General features: G+C 47.5%; 1 protein-coding gene across 1 annotated transcript in view; it reads right to left on the bottom strand.

Annotated features, from left to right (window-relative positions):
• DNAJC11 (DnaJ heat shock protein family (Hsp40) member C11) overlaps positions 1 to 17,385 on the bottom strand; it is a 65,395-nt gene that overhangs the window by 32,724 nt on the left and 15,286 nt on the right. Inside the window, exons 2-4 of the mRNA XM_060623510.3 lie at positions 12,013 to 12,142; positions 8,820 to 8,893; positions 2,173 to 2,274 (exon numbers count right to left, since the gene is read on the bottom strand). Of these exons, the coding sequence (XP_060479493.1) occupies positions 2,173 to 2,274; positions 8,820 to 8,893; positions 12,013 to 12,142 (306 nt within the window). The remainder of the gene's footprint in view (positions 1 to 2,172; positions 2,275 to 8,819; positions 8,894 to 12,012; positions 12,143 to 17,385) is intronic.

Genomic DNA, 17,385 nt, shown 5'->3' with positions numbered 1-17,385 from the left:
CAGTGCTGGGGGAGACACAAAAACAAAAGTTCTTAACCTCGATGGTACCTAATGGGTACCACTTTGCATTGACCCAGCACGTGTGTCTGTTTCCAATGAATTAACACCTATTTCCTATTGTTTCAATCATTTCCCAACTTGGCGTGGTAGTCAGGAAGGTCAGGCGGCTTCGTTTTACAGATGAGAAAACTAAACACAGGTCACGCGCTTTGCTTCGGGTCCCACATCACCGTGTCAGAATATTTCCCATCTACCACTTTTTCCCACCTGACCTCTTTGCCCGTTCTCATACATACATCCCACCAGCAGATCCCCGCCCAACAAACTCTTACTGGTAACAACGGAGAGAAATGCCCATCCAAGTCTCAGACAGCAGTGCCACACATGTGCTCGCCTGCCAGTCCCCTGTGACAACAGGTCGGTGCTGAGCCCGATGGTCATCGGCAGTGTGGCCTTAAGAGAGGAGATCTCCGCTTTCTTAGGATGAGAACATCCCAAACCTTTCCACTCATCATGAAAAGCAAAACCCTCAGAAATGGAATAAAAGCTCTCCTCAAAATGCTGCATGGCCAAACATCTGGTTATCACTCACTATTTCTGGCTAGAAAATGTCTTATTTATTTGGAAGCAGTTTATGGAAGTAGCAAAGTATTAGGAATTTTACAATAACTCGCACGCTTGTGTGAAATGGTCACAGCTGTGCTCTCTCATTCCACGGAAACATGGCCCGGAGACACGTTTCCACAGAATCCCAATAAGCAATCACTGCGCGCACCCAGATGGCCAATTTTATCGCAGGACACGGAGGCTCAGGCTACTGTGACGTTCTCTTTCCCCTTCATTGCTCGGAATGCAGCATAACTCCAGCCAGAACGGCAAAGATTCCACAGCAACAGCTTGCTCCCGCCAGGCCCCACCCCGTCTCCTCAACCCTCACTCCATCTGCCGACACCGACTTTCAAACCAGACCTCCCGCGGCGCGTGGCCCTGAGCACTGGCTCCACGAAGGGAACCCCCGAGCACGGCTCGGGGCGCCGCAGAGACCTTTAGTGCTCCCCACTGTGTCACCCGCCCCGAGTCGGTTCAGCCAGCGTTTCGATTCTCCGCTCTCCTACGACCGTAAGACGGCCCCGCACCGCTGACGCCATCATCTGCTGCAGGGAGGCTGGGCAGGAAGGAGAGGTGTCGGCATTTATAAATATACTTTGAAATGCAGGCTTCAAATAGATGGGAGTGTTCTGAAGATACGGTCCTCTAAACGCTGTAGGAGTCTTGAAAAAAAATTCCCCTTCCTAGAATGTACTTGATCAGAAGTTCATATTATCACAATGCCCGGGCTGTAAGCCAGCCTCTGTTCTTTCTCTTTAGATCTCAGGCTGCCTGCCAGGCCATCGGGCCACACTGAGGGAGTCCGGCTGCTGAGGGCCCTTGTCAAGTGCAGCTGAACAGGACACCGGGGTCACATTCGACTATACATTCACACAACCGGCATCTCAAGTTGACGGAGACACCCCATTTGCCACGGGGCTGGCGCGTGCACTCTGGACAATCTGCTTCTCTAACAGATCAGAGGAAAAGGTATCATCCACAGGACCGAAAAGTAGCTCTCAGACTCGGGCCCGTCACTAGGTCATGGGACTCAAACTCCCTTGGGGACTTGATGGAGTTAAAGGGGGTCACCTCGCTGTCAGAACAGCCTGGTGACTGGTGTTCACGGCACCGGTGTCCAGGCAGATCAGAGCCGGGGCCCCGCGTAAGGCAGTTTGGAAACGTCCCACAGCCCCAGTGCTGCAGGGAGTCCTGCTGCTTCGGAGCGGGGTCAGGTGGCTGCTGACAGTGTCCCTTGACTGTCACCCGCCAAGGGCTCGGGCGGCACGACTGCAGGAAAGGGTCTCAGGGACCTTGCCTGTGCTGCCGCCTGGGAAGTCTCCTCGGCTCGGGATGGGTTTGGTCTTCCCTGCACACGGTTCAAGGGTTCGAGACACTTTTCTCCAGGTCCTGAGCGGCAGCTTTGCCGAAAGCCACCAGGAGCTGCTCTTCCGAAAGAGGCTGCTCTGAGATAAAATACGCACAATTTTGTTCCACCAATTCGGTCCGCTCTCACCACAGACCTCAGGCCTGCCGCCTGGCAGTGAGGCCTACGCCATCCTCACCGCCGCGGGCCCGGCTTACCTTGGGGTTGGTGCGCTGCTGCAGCCTCCTGTCCTCCCTCTCTCTCTGCAGCCGCTCAAACTCTTCCCTGATTTCGGCTGGCGTTCTCCTCCTCTCCACAACCTGCAGGCACAGTCAGGAGGAAGAGGCAGTTAAGGACCCAGAAAGCGAGGAAAACATACACCAAGAGTGGACATCGCTAACGTGGCGCATTCGCGTGGCCCAGGTCTGGCTGTTCCTCGCCCTGGGGTTCCGAGAGCAGCAATGACACCCCGACAAGCCTTTCTCCCCCGGAGCCAGGCCCTGGTGAGCTCAGGCTCACGGTCGTATCCGCTCAGCTCTGCCCTACAATCATCCCCAAGGCGATGCTTCCCTTCAGCTCTCCAGAGAGACTAAGCGTGGTTTCCTTTGTTTCGGTAAACTTCTCTCTGACGCTGTAGGAATCTTACAGAGAATACGTCGCCTTAAGTCTCGTGGTCTAAATTTCCTAATGAGTCCCAGCCCAGTAATAAACGTTGAAGATGAAAGCAGAGGACGAAGGTGCTCACAACTGCCCTGTCATCTCTCCCCAGTGTGCTGGAGCCATCGCTGGAGATGCCTTCTGAGCTTCAGCCATCAGGCCTGGGCGTTTTTACACCGTGGGACTCTTCCCCCTTCAATATGATATGACCCTGAGAATGTATGATGCCAGATGGGCCTTAGCATAAAACAGTACTCAGGTACCAAAAGGCAGGCCACAATACTACTCAGGGATGCACAATGACAAGTCTATGAGAAAATAAGGCATTCCGTTTTGGCTTTTCTTAGCTCATCACAAAATGGAGATTTCAAAGAGGCAGGAAAAGGCCACCGTGGGCCTCAGGCCCCACATCTCTGAAAGAGGGAACTGCACCACATGATTTCTAGGGGTCCAGGATGCCATGGCCTGGGAGAAACACCGAGAGTGGGGGCAGGCCGACAAAGTCATGAGATGGGTGGGGGACAAACCCAGAGAGCACATTCCTTGTATCAGTGGGAGAAACACAGAGGCGCCTCGAGAGGCTGCTCACAGAACAGCTAAAAAGGGAGGTGATGTGAGAAGAAGCAATCCTGGAAATCACAAGTTTAAAAAATTGTTTAAAAAAATACATGCTTACAGCAAAAAATCAAAATAGTACAGAAGGATATAAAGGAAAAAAGTACAATTGGCCTATAGCTCACTCCGTCTTCTCCGCCATCCTCCTTCTCCCAGGCTGACATCTAGTTTTTAATGCATCTTCCTAGACACCCTCTGTGCATACATGTATGTGTGTGTGCATTCTCACATAAACCGGGTCACGTTCTAGGTTCTGTGTCCCTTTATTTTATCATTCAGCAATACAGAAAAATAAATACAAAAACTGGCTTAGCCAAAAGCATACTGAGAAATGTGTTTACTATGCTTTCAGGAAGTAAAGAGGAAAAAATAAGGAAAACAGCATTTCCGCCTCTAATAACCAGATGTAATCAATAATTCCTAAAATAAAAACACGGGGCGCCCGAGTGGCTCAGCTGGTTAAGCGTCCGACTCTTGATTTCGGCTCAGGTCATGATCTCACAGTTCACGAGATCAAGCCCCGAGTCGGGCTCTGTGCTGACAGTGCGGAGCCTGCTTGGGATTCTCTCTCTCTCTCTGCCCCCGCCCCAGTCATGTGTGCACTTGCTCTCTCTCAAATGAATAAACTTCAAAAATAAAATAGAACACTTAAAAACCATCCAAGAACAAATGAAAGTCCTAAATGGCACGCCAGTGACTGCTTCGTTACCTCACAGCGACACCCTCGGTTGTATTTAACTGACAAGGAGGCTCACCTACTTCTCCAAAGCTGAGGGCGTGAGGCACCCACCCGAAGTCCCTGCCCTGGACAGAGCGGAATGAGGCTCAGTGCTTCAGTTTCCATCACCCCCCCCCCCCCCCCGCCATGTCCTGTCAGCCTCTCCCTTCATCACAGAAAATAAAGACAAGAGAGCTTCAGGGAAATATAAGTAATCAACTATTCCATTTAACCGTGAAGGTCAAGACAGATCAGGAAAAAAGGATTTAAAATATTTTAGGAATTCTTTGTGACCTTGGGACCCAGATTCGGTGGGCCTGTGACTATGGAACCTGCCAGTGGCGACCTACGTGACGCATCACCACGGCCAAGGGGGTCTGGATGGGAAGCGGAAGAGCCCCCTCCACGGGTCCCGGAGCAACCGGGCTGTTCTACCTGGACGAAAAGGCTTCACGCCGAGTAGTCTGCCCAACGGGACGCTGGTGTTGAGAGTGCACACTGAGCACGAGTCTGACCAGCCAGACTTACCCAGCGACACTGACTCCGTGTATGTGCCTCTATACTGTTTTTTTTTTTTTTTTTTAAGTTTATCTATTTATTTATTTAGAGAGAGTGCGAGTGGAGGAGGGGCAGAGAGCGAGGGAGAAAGAATCCCAAGCAGGTTCTGCGCTGTCAGCACGGAGCCCAGTGCAGGGCTTCAACTCACGAAACCGGCGGAGAGATCGTGACCTGAGCCGAAACCGAGAGTTGGATGCTTAACCGACTGCGCCACCCAGGCGCCCCTATATTGGTATTTTTAAAATAGATTCGTAAGATTCCAGGAATTAAGACCAGAAAGTGTCAGGCTCCACAGAGGCCAGAGCAGAACAAGATTTGTTTTCGAAAAGCTGCCTCACCTCTGCTGGCTGGATCAATAGGTACAAATCCCTTTCCCTCTCCCACACTCCCTGGTGAACTGAAGAGGCAGATGCTCCACAGGGGTTAAGTCATCCCATTTCTAGTCAATTTTACAGGAGTTTTGGCAAAGAGCTGGCGCATAATCAGAGCTAACTGCAAAGTCAGGACGGCTGGCACCTCCCGAGCAGTGAGGGGCCGGGCAGGGCGTCTCGCTCCAGCTTCCAAGGCCCCCGGCCTTTATGCTCTCCTTCACACGCCTTCCATCTTGGTCACCCTCAGACACGTGCCCTCCTGTGCACCCAGGAGCACACCTTCCTGAATGGCACTACAGCTGGTAAATACCAGACGTTCTCGACGACAGAGCGTACCACGTGCAGCCCGTGGATCCACACACCTGGACCGTTCGCCTTAACCATCCATTCACCAACTAGTTCTGTCCCTGCGTTAGCCAGGAAGACTGACTTCCCCTGTGGGAGAGGGGACAGGGACCCTGAAAAGCAAGGCAGCCTGGCGAAAAGCGGGCTGTCCCACGCTGCCTCTAACCTCCTGGTGGCCTCAGCGGGGGTCCCCGATCTCTCACTTCAGATCCCTGCTATAAACTACAGGATTCCTGAGGTACCGTCTGGTCTGAAAATTCTGACTCTAGCTACCTGACTTTTGTTTTGGAATAATTCTAGAAGATTACTTAGAACTTTAGAAAAACGACAAAGATAGTACAGAAAGTTCCTGTACACCCTTCACCCAGCTTCTCCCGATGTTCACACCTTACGTAACCACGGGACGGCTGCCAAATCTCAAAACCAACCTCGGTGTGCTACCGTGAACTGAACTCAGACTTTCTGGATTTTACCAGTTTTTCCACTCGCATCCCTTGTCTGTTCCGGGATCCAGTCTAGGCTCTGGGACTGCTTTCAGTCATCGTGTCTCCTTAGTCTGTGAGAGCTTTCAAGCCTTTGTTTTCATGATCTTGGTAATGCAGGTTACCTTCTTAGACACGGTAAGACTGACCTCTAAGAGAGCGGAAGCAGTGAAATAAGGACAAAGTAAGGGGCTGCAGACAAAAGCAGACAGTGAACGGTCTGGGCCAAAGGACACGATGTACTGTCTTGCCAGTGCTACTGAGGCATGTGCTCTCCATTCCGCGGGCGAGCTGTTAGCGGACTGAGCACCACCAAGCGTTCCCAGCTCAGGGTGAGCCTTGCCACTCTGAAGCCAATCTCATTTCCAACGTGGGTATCCACACAAACCCGCCAACCAACTTGGAAAACTGAAAGGGCTGGCTTTGCACGTGGGTGTGCCTGAACCTCTGCATCTCGTTCCCGTGGAATCCTGCCGGAGAATGACAAAGCCTCTTGAAGGTTAAAAGACAAAAACAAGGGGGCGGGGGGGGGGGGGGGGCGCCTGGGTGATTCAGTCAGTTGAGTGTCCGACTTCGGCTCAGGTCATGATCCGTGGTTTGTGAGTTCGAGCCCCGCCTCGGGCTGCTTCGGATTCTGTGTCTCCTCCTCTCTCTGCCCCTCCCATGCTCATGCTCATGCTCTGTCTCTCAATAGTAAATAAACGTTAAGAAAAAGACAAAAACAAAGAATGAAAACTTACCTAAAGACTGAATGCAGGGTACTTAGTGCAGCCTGAACAAGCTCCCATTTGCTCCCCAGCGGCCACCAAAAGAAGGGGGTGACCCCTCTGCTGGGCAGGGAGTGGCCACTACGCCTGGGATGGGCTCTTACATCTCTGGACTGAAGGCGCTAGGATTCTGACAGCACCCTTTGGCGACTACCCCATCTGTTCAGACTAACAGATGTGGGGCAAATGGATACCATGGGCAATTAGAAAATAACACCAGCGACAGCATGAAGGGAACTCAGCTTCCTCCCTGGGGAAGCAGCTCTGACTGATGCAGGAGAGCCCTCGTGTGAACCAGCCAGCAGCGGGAGGGGTCTCCTCTTAGGAGTGGCGATGCCAGCCCCACAGAGCGCTCCAGAGTTCACTGAGACTCTTCATTCACAGCCTGAATGAGGGGCTCAATTTTCCCCTCATGTGTTAGACACGGATACATCTCTTAGTGCACATCTGGGAGGGGATCTTCAGGTGTTCTTCCTTGAAGTCATTTTTATATTCGGTGAAGGCTTAGAATCAATGCAAAAAAAGCCAATTCTGATCGATGAGAACTTGATTTTCTTAAAGTAGCTTACTAAAATATATGCATATAAAAACTTACCCATTCACCATCCATGACTGCCTACATACTTGTATAATCACTACTGTGCATGCGGTTTTGCTTTGTCGCTAATAGGGAGATAATTTGGTTTGGTGATAGGAAACCACACAATATTTTGCCAGGAAGATGTTACCCCACCGCTCCATTAGTTGGGATGATGCTGCTGGGAATGAACAGCCCTGACTCTGAAGGGAGGGGCATGTAAGAGAAGTCTGCAGCCTTTCTGCAGCGCTGACTGCTACCACGAAACACTGTAACCGACCCACGTCTTCAAAAAACAAGGGAGCTTGAACATGGTGGACACAAGGTGAGGAGAAAGTCAGTAAATACAACAAGATTCTATTTTCCTTTTAGGATGAAAAAATGCTTAGCTATCAGACCTAACGCTTTGCTACGATGAGCTAATGTGACCTGAAGCACTATTTCCACCAAACCAAAGGCCAGAAATCGACTGCCTGCTGGAGCCAGGCAGGGCACGCGGATGAAGGGCAGGCCCGATGTAAGACCACGGGAGGTGCTGAGTGTCGGGAGGGCCGACGGCACAGCCTTGCCCACAGGGCAGAGGCTCAGGAGATCTGGTGGACTGCCGTTCCTCGCAGGGGAAGTCAGATACACTGCTACCAGATTTTCTGATTTTTCCAAGAGAAGACAGACAACCGGACTTTTATGCAAAATGTCCCGAGTTTTAAATGATAGCGACTACAATTTGTTGTGTGGGCAACCAAAACATGGCCACGGGTGGAACATGGCCCACAAGCCACCAATATTAAGCAGCAGTGGAAAGGGAACCAGAAGCTGTCTCGCTTCTCTTGTACTCTTTATCCCATGGTCTGTAGAAGGTTTTAATGCTAGTTACAGGAGACAGGCTTACAGGCTTGAGATTCAATACCAAAAGAACATCAGGGGTAATTTATACAGTGATGAGAAAGAAATCAACAATGGCCAATTTAACATTAACAGCCTCCTACAATTTCTGGGGCATCAAAACCCAAGTTTCTTTCATGAAATTAAGTACTAACACCTATATGTTCTTACAGCAACTTAAGGGTTTTCCCCCTGGTTTTCGTCTTCATCTTCCCCTATCTTCCCATCTGATCCTCGTGCCGTCCCTCCCCCTCCCCGCACTCGTAACATGGACCTGCTCGAGGCTCTGTGACTAGTCAGTGGCAGAGCAAAGGGAGAACAGAAGCTTGTGTGAACGTGAGTAACTGTTTTTACACAGCATGGCTGCCAGGGGAACATTTTTCCTCCTGGGCAATTCAATCCAGTAGTTGTCAACTTTTCTGTGTTTCCATTTGCTCACACGCACAACACATTACCAACACAAACACGTCCCAAATGCAGTCACTGGTAACCTGGGGCGGAGGGAGCGGCACAAAACGGGGGAGGGTGGCAGGAAATGCGTGTGGGGACAGAACCGCACCCCTACGGAAACTGTCTTCCATCAGACCCCCAAGCAGCCTGCTCCCTCCCGGGGGTTAGAAAATACTGGTACAGCCTACGCCCCTGGCTTTTTACCTGACAGGTTAGGAAACAGAGGACAAGCTGGATGGCTGACGTGCTTGAGCACACGGAGGTACGCAGAGGCATAGCCAAGCCTAGAAGTCATCTCTTACACTGAAATATGAAGCCAGAAAGGGACTCTAGCGGCTTCCAGTATTCTCAAGCACGTGGTCCCAGGCTGTGGGATCAGGGGGTTGGTGCTCTGCAGATGTTTAAAGACTCTTCTGGGACGCCAGATGCACAGGTTCTCTTACCTCCCATCCTTCCATCTCCAGGCCTCTCTTCCCATAGATGTCATAGATGGCCCTGGTCTGGGGGTCGCTGAGCACTGTAAATTAAAAATCACACATTTACAAAGCACGGAATTTACCTTTCAGAGCTGGAAACAACATCGTCAGGTAAATCTACCTCCTTCCCTTCCTCCCTGTCCAAGCACCATCTCACCGAGAGGCACTCTTCACCCCTGTGCATCTTTCCCCCTAACTGCCTATCTGATCTGGTCCAGGATGTGCTTAAAGGTGGGACACAAATGAGAAATGTCGGATTTTTTGTGTCCAAGCAACTCTTCATTGTGAGGTGCACCTGGCAGGAAGCTGCACTCTCGGGCCACTCGAGAACAGTTGTTTTTTAACAAATTTGGTTAAGTTTCTGCCACAGTCTATACAGTAGCTGGGGATGAAAGAGTTAATTTCAGGAGTTGAAGAAACGAAACAGATGAACACAGAGGAAGGGAAGGAAAAATAAGATAAAAACAGAGAGGGAAGCAAATCTTAGGAAACTCTCAAAGACAGAGAACAAACTGAGGGTTGCTGGAGGGGAGGTGGGTGGGGGGACGGGCATTAAGAAGGGCGCTTGTTGGGATGAACACTGGGTGTCACAGGTAAGTGATGAATCACTGGGTTCTACTCCTGAAACCATTACTGCACTATATGTTAACTAACTTGGATTTAAATAAAGAAATAAGCAAAACAAAAACAAAACAAAAAAAACAAAACAAAAAGCAAACAAACAAAAAGAAAGAGCGAGCTAATTCGAGTTTCTAAAGCTTATTCAGACAGGCTCTGATTGTAAAATCAGATTTTTCTACAATCAGAGCCTGTCTGAATAAGCTTTATATATATTTACTATATATATACTTAATATCCTTCTGCTTTTTTGTAAATCATTTTAAGACCCAAACACCTGTCACCATGGTGGCTGCCACATCACCTAAATAAGTACATCAGAAAAAGATTTTTCAGGGAGGGACAGCTACTGGAAGGACATCCAAGCGGAATGCAAGTGTTAGGAAAGCCAGTGGTCGCTCCCTTCCTCACCTCCTCTGCCAGTTTCTGTGCAAGACCTTCGAAACTTCTCTCCCTTGAGACTTCCCATGTATTTTTAGGCCTAATTAAAAAAACGATGTAAATGATCATATCCATATGCAAATCCAACGGGGAAGAAAGAAGTGCTGACCACTGGAAGACGTGGGAGGTAGACTTCTTGAGCTAATCTGTAGGATTTCGTGGGGACTTATCTGTTCACGGCTTTCCCTTGGTCTCCCCATGAGGCTGAGCATGGGGGCGGCTCTGCTGCCACAGCACTTCCTCAAGAACCGTTCGGGTTTTCTGTTAACTCTTCCCTGTATCTCCAGGACAACACAAGCTGGCCACGGGGGTAATTTAGACAACGGTAAAATTCACACAGCCATTCAGACAACGGAATACGATAAGAGGAACAGGCTTCTGAGCAGGAGTTAAATCTACTAAAGACCCAATGCTGACCACAGACGTGGATCGTGCACTGCAGCCCGAGTTTTCCTCATCAGTAAAGCCCAATTTTTTGATAAAACCATAAAGTGAAATATGGCATATGCTTTTATGTCTATAACAAAAAGTCTTTAAAATAGATTAAAAAAATTTTTTTTTAACGTTGGGGCGCCTGGGTGGCTCAGTCGGTTAAGCGTCCGACTCCAGCTCAGGTCATGATCTCATGGTTCACGGGTTCCGACCCCGCATTGAGCTCTGTGCTGACAGCTCAAGAGCCTGGAGCCTGCTTTGGGTTCTGTGTCTCCCTCTCTCTCTGCTCCTCCCCCACTCACGCTCTGTCTCTCAAAAATAAATTTAAAAAAACACAAAAGTTAAAAAAATTGCTTAAAAATTTTTTTAATGTTTATTTTTGAGAGAGAGGGAAGGAGGGAGAGAGGGAGATAAAGAGAGCACAAGTGGCAGAGGGCAGAGAGAGAGAGGGAGACACACTATCTGAAGCAAGGCTCCAGGCTCTGAGCTGTTAGCACAGAACCCAATGCGGGACTTAAACTCACGAACCGTGAGATCATGACCCGAGACTAAGACGGATGCTTAACCGACTGAGCCACCCAGGCACCCAACAACGAGAAGTCTTTATTTCATAAAGAAACACATAATCTAATTTTTAGTCTGTTTAACTAAGGAGCAAATCACCAATCTGTTCCAGAATGAATAACTTATTTTACTTGGCATATATTCTAAGAGTGCATTAATATTTTTAAATTTTTATTTATAAACCTGTGGCAGAATATGCATAACATAAAATTGATTTCAGCCACTTTTAAGTGTATACCTCAGCGGCATTAGGTGCATTCAGTGTCGTGTAACCATCACTGTTATGTTGCTAGAGCTTTTCCACCATCTCCAACAGAAACTGGACCCATCAGTTACTTTAACATTTAAAAAATTTTTTTAATGTTTATTTTTGATTATATATATATATAGAGAGAGAGAGTGCAAGCAGGGGAGGGGCAGAGAGAGAGAGGGAGACACAGAATCGGAAGTAGGCTCCAGGCTCGGAGCTGTCAGTATGGAGCCCGATGCAGAGCTCGAACTCATGAACCTGAGCTGAAGTTGGACACTTAACTGGCTGAACCACCCAGGCGCCCCGACTTCAATATTTTATACACAGCTACATCACAAAATTTTCCTTCTGAAGTACCTAAGATGTAAGTATAAAAACCTGAATTACTTGATTCTACTTCCTGTTGGCCTCCCTAACATCATTTTCTTCCTTTTGTTAGAACCTTTCCTTAACCAAATGCTCCGGAGCCAATAAAATGATGTTCAAGTAAAAAAAACATTCTTGTGAATGTTCTCATAAAAAAAGAGAACAAAGAGGGCCTGTCTGAAGCGATCAGCCTTTTACCTGGAAGAGCTCCCTTTAGAAGAAAGCCAGCGAGCGATTTAGAGCCTGAGTGCTCCCTGCAGCCCGGCCCCCGTCTGCTCTGCTCACACTCTCATGTCCCACTGACCGGACACATTGATTCCAGGGCAAACTACCACTCTTTCAAAGGACCTGTCAGTAAAAAAGCACTAACCTAACCTCCTCTCTCATGCACCTCTAAGGACTCTCTTTCTGTCCTCTACAAATCAAGCCTCTTAAAAATCGAGCAGCTGCTTTTCAGGGCATGTGCGCGAGGCCTGGCCCTCCGCTGACCTTCATAAGCCTGGTGCACAAGGTTAAACAGCCGCTCCGCCTGGGACTTGAGCTCCGGGTCCCGGTGCTTGTCGGGATGGTAAAGCATGCACAGCCGCCGGTAGGCAGCTTTCAGCTCTTCCGAGGAGGCCTACGGAGAGAAAAATCCAGTTAGAGAACAATCAATGCTGCTTGAATATTATCGTGATCAGAATCAGCCTTGAAACGGGAACCTGTCAGCCACTCTCCAATGTGTTTGCTTTCTACATTCAGGACATAATGAAGTTATGCTTTATGGCTTCAATAAGGCTTCTTTTTTCCACAGTTAATAAAGTGATCAATTATGTACATCAACAGCAATTGTGTTTTGCTGGGAAATGCTGCTATCAGATGCGTCTCTATACTGGCTCGATGTGCTCTGAGCTGAAACTAAAAACGTCACACAGACCCGCTTACTTTCTAACCCAAGTTATTTGAAATAAATCACGCGGAGGCACTCTCAACAGAAAACTGGTTCAGACAGGAAAAAAGCTATCTACCATCAGACAGAAAGGCCATGCATTTATCCAGTTTTCTGACAAGGGAACCTCGATGAAGATTTACCCGTAAAAACCACAAATAAAATTGTAAAACCAACACAAGCCTCCGATTCAATCTCTGATTCTAAAAGGGAGCACAGAAAGTGGGCAAAAATGCGTTGCTATCCTATAGAAACAAAAGCCCTCCCCCACAAACCCAGAAGACCTCCCCCCAAGCATTCAGCTCCCCAGTCCTCACATGTCCTCAGTTTGAGGGAAAACATGCACCATGGGAAGAACAGATGATACCAAGTAAGTACAATGGACTGAGTGTATTTTAGCCGCACAGAAGGGGGGGGGGGGGCAGGGAGGATAAAACCCACACTCTGCTTTGCCTGCCGCACAGCCACCAAGATGTCCTCAGACACAAAATCCCTCAGAGGCCCTAGGAACACCGAGCCACCAACCTGGCCAGCCCCGTGGGTCTATTTTGGGGAAACATTCTGTGTGATTTCATATCAGCCTCCGGGACCGTTTGGGTCTATTCGAGGTGATGCCGAACAGGCAGCTCTATCCAGATGACCGGTCAAGTAAAGAACATTTTGTTTTTGGGAGGCAACCCCCTCACCATTTTGACAATAGAAGCCCACTTCTGGGTTGCCGATGACACACCGGAGGGACCAAAAAACCAGCCATGCGGGCAGAGAACGGGACCAGGTCCCCGGCGAGAATGCCAGGGCCAACAGTGCGCTAGGAACAGGCCTCAGAACACGTGTCCCCAAGGAGAACCAGTACAGGGACTGATCAAGGGATCAAGGTTACAAGGGAAAACGTTTGACCACATTTTTCTATAATTTCCACAACTTTTCATTACCTTCCAGTTCCAGGACTAATGAGTTTTTTTCACTAAGGAAAAAAGGAAAAACTTTATTGTACTTTAGTAATAACTTTTCGGCATGAAATTTATTTTTATTTTTTTAAGTTTATTTAGAGAAAGAGCATGAAGCGGGGAAGGGGAAGAGAGAGAGAGAGAGAAGAGAGAGAGAGAGAGAGAGAGAGAGGATCCCAAACAGGCTCTGCGCTGTCACAAACCGTGAGATCGTGACTTGAACAGAAATCAAGAGTCAGATGCTTAACCGACTGAGCCACCCAGATGCTCCAGGCACAAAATTTAAACACTTTATGCAAAACTAAGTTCTTCAGATGTTAGAAAACCAGCAACATTGTGCAGGTTCCCTAGAGGTTTTAAACAAGGAGTTCTGAAGAACTCCAAAAGAAAGACACTCCATGTGACTGGTAAGATGTCAGTCACACATGCCCGAGAGGAGAGGCCGTGGGGAGGCCTGGTGCCCGTCGGTGCCATCAGGACGATGCCTTCACCTCCGGGCCCTCGGCTTCTTTGTCTGGGCGGGGAGGTGGCTGGCTGGCTGACCTCTACAAGCCCTACCAGCTCTGACTTCACATGATCTGTTATCCGGAAAAGAAACACCTATACCCGAGACACTCTGCCTGTCCTTTAAACCAGACACAGACCATTACTGCTTGTTTGGACAGAGGCTCATTTGCACACAGTTTTACATCAGCAGCTTCTTGGAAGGGGGTCAAAGACTTGGCTGACCGAGCAGCCCCTTGCCAGGCAGATGTCTGCCCTGTTCCAGCACCAGTCTTCCGCCCTCCCTTTGGGGCAGCCCCTGAGCGTGACACTGTTGAACAACTTGTAGCCGGCTGCCTCCGAGGTTAGTGGTGAAGAACACGGGCTGGGGGCAAATGAGCTTTCAGACCCTCAGCTCGTTCATCTGCAAAGTCTCAGGGATGGGGAGACAACGAGGGGAGAGCAGACCCCACGGTGCTTGCTTACAAAGGGTGGCTCTTGTAAAACCTTTTCCTCGTTTTCTCAACTTGAAACCGCAGACTGCGGGACCTCCCTCCTCAAAGTTACTGTGAGGAGTAAATGAAGCGGGACCTGTAGAGCACTCAACAATGCTGTGTATTCCGAAGGGGTCCGGGTCCTTGGCTGTCCTAACTGTCACAAGTGAAGCTCGACATTCCCGTGGCATCACGCACACTGAGACCGGAACAGGACACAGGGTACTGGCACAGGGTAACAGGAGTGCTCATCCAGGAAGCAGTTCGTTTCTGAAAATTCACTTAGGACACGTGCCCTTTGCTAGATGGGCACTCCGTTTCAATAAAAACCATGAGACCCCATAGCAGAGATGTGCCTCAACAGTCCCGACTCTGCAGCTCTTTCTTCTTTCTCCTACCACAGGCTTCTTTCCTGGCCGACATCAAGCATGCGACGCATTTCTTGCCACATTTACCCATATGCCACCTGTACCAAACCTCACTGTTTTAAGCAAATAAATAATGGTTAACTAAATAAAATAGATCTTCTCCAGGTAGGTTTACTTATGTAATGATGTAAAAGGGGCTTGTTCCTTCCAAGACAGCAACTACAGATTATTTTCTTTCTGCAAATTGTAAGTGTTCTTTCCAGTATCTCATAAAAGTTACAGGCGCATGATTAGACAGATTTGGCTAACTCTAGCTTAGACTGCTGTTTCCTGGTTGTTAAACTAGATGACAAGGGGGCAGAATATCTAATCTGCAAGACCTTCTGTAATCATATTAATAAATGGCTTAATGTGTTATTGATTAATAGAAACGAGGAGTTTCATTTTTAATAAATATCATGTTCAATAAAAGGTTAGATTGGGCCTTTCATCATATCTGAATAGCTAAGGTCACTGGTTCAATATTTCACAAATGATAAACTCTTTATCATAAAAATACTGGTATCATCTCAAAATCTGCTATCATTAAAAATGAAACCTACAGTTGCACACTTGTTTCTAAAATCCTACATAAAGTAAGGAGATGTACTGTGCCTTAAGTCTGAAAAGTTCCAGCATGTCAATCATCTGGTTATATTTCTAATTAAAGTAAATTTATTATAAATCCAGCCTTAGTGATCATAACATTCACAGTGGAAAGGTCCTTTGTGACCTGGCTGTAGAGTTTAGTGGTCTGTTAAAATGGTTGGATTCATCGATGCTATACAAGACAAAAATGAAATTCCTGTGGTAAGGCACAAAACCAAAAGGCATACAGATTACAAGGGAGAAAGTAAAACTTTCTGCATTTGCGGACATCACCTATGTGGGAAATCATAAAGCGCCTACAAAAAGGCTGCTAAGTGACATCAGTGAGGTCACGGGATATGGGGTCAATATGCAAATATCAATTTTTTCCTACATTACTAAAAACTAAAATTTAAAAAGACAATGCACTCAGAGCACCATCACAAACACGAACTGCTTAGGGATGGACGGAACGAGTGCGTGCAGAACGTGTCCATGGGCAGCCACAACACAACTCTGACAGTGAAAACGATGGAGGGATAAACCATTTTCGTGCATCGGAAGAGTCAACATTAGTAAGATGCCACATTCTCCCAGAGCATGCTACAGATACCACGCAACCCAAAACCCCACCAGGCCTTTTGCTGTAGAAACAGACAAGCCAGTTCTAAAACTCATGTGGAAAAACAAAGGCTATGGAACACAAAGGTATGTTACTTTCCTAGTTGTTTTATCAGCCAGAATAGCTGAAAAACAACCGGCGGACTTATGTGACCGGATTTTAAGATTTAGCACAAGGCTATGGGAATCAAGACAGTGTGGTACAGGGGAAAGAACCAATGCAAAAGTCAACGGCACGGTAGTGAGTCCAAACCGACCCCTACATACATATGGCCACGTGACCTCCGACAAAGAGGTCAAGATGGTTCAAGGGGAAAAGATAGTCTCTAATACATGATGCTGAAAGAGGGGAACATCCACATACAGAAAGGAGAACCTGGACCCTTATCTTGCATCAGACAGGAGGTCACGCAAAGACCTCCGGATAAACAAAAACGGATACACAGGAGCCAAGGGAGTTCATTACCACTAAACCTGCCCTGCAAGCGAGCTCCAGGGAGTCCTGTAGAGTGAAATGAAAGACTGCAACTCAAAGCCATATGAGGAAATACAGGTCTCAGTAAAGGTTAAAGACAAGTGCAAGTATAAAAGCTAGTGTTAGCCGCAAAAACAGATCCTAACTCCACATTTTGTTTTCTTAATAATTTAAGTGACCGACACATTAAAAAAGCCTGTCAGACTAAAAGCTAGTCCTTTGTAACTTTGGCGTGTAACTTCACATTTTGTTTCTACATCATGTAAGAGGCTAATGCATTAGGGAAAACAGTTATCAGGTTATTTTTTGGAGACGCAACAGATAAAGATGTAATTCTATGACCTCGATCGCTGAAAGGCATGGGAAAGAGTTTTTGTATGTTATAGAAGTTAAGCTGGTATAAATTCAAATTAGAGTATTAGGAAGTTAAATGTAGTTTAACACACTAAACCACAAAGAAAACAGAATACATGTGAAAAGTGAGGAAGGAATTAAAACGTTTCACTATTAAAAAATGGCTAAACACAAAAGACCCTAATTTGGAAATTAAAGGACAAAAAAAGATACAGGGCATAGAAAGGAAATAGCAAAACAGCAGAAATAAGGCCCGCCTTATCAATAATTACTTTAAACTCAACGGGTTGAATTCTCCAATCAAAAGAGATTAGCAGGATGAATTAAAAAAACAAACAAACCACGACCCAACTATTTGCTGTCTATAGGAGACTAGCTTTAGAACCAAAGACACTAATATGTGAAAAGTAAAGGGATGGAAAAACATTCCCTGCAAATAGTAACAGAGAGAGTAGGGTGGCTCCACTAATATCAGACAAAATAGACACTAAATCAAAAAAGGTTGCAAGAAACATAGAAGGACAATATATATTCATAGAAGGTCCAATATAGAAAGAACATATTA

The sequence above is a fragment of the Panthera onca genome, chromosome C1 (genome assembly GCF_046562875.1).
Source record: "Panthera onca isolate mPanOnc1 chromosome C1, mPanOnc1 haplotype 2, whole genome shotgun sequence".
Lineage (NCBI taxonomy): Eukaryota > Metazoa > Chordata > Mammalia > Carnivora > Felidae > Panthera > Panthera onca.
Note: the sequence above shows the minus strand (reverse complement) of the source record. Positions and strands in the feature narration are given on the sequence as shown.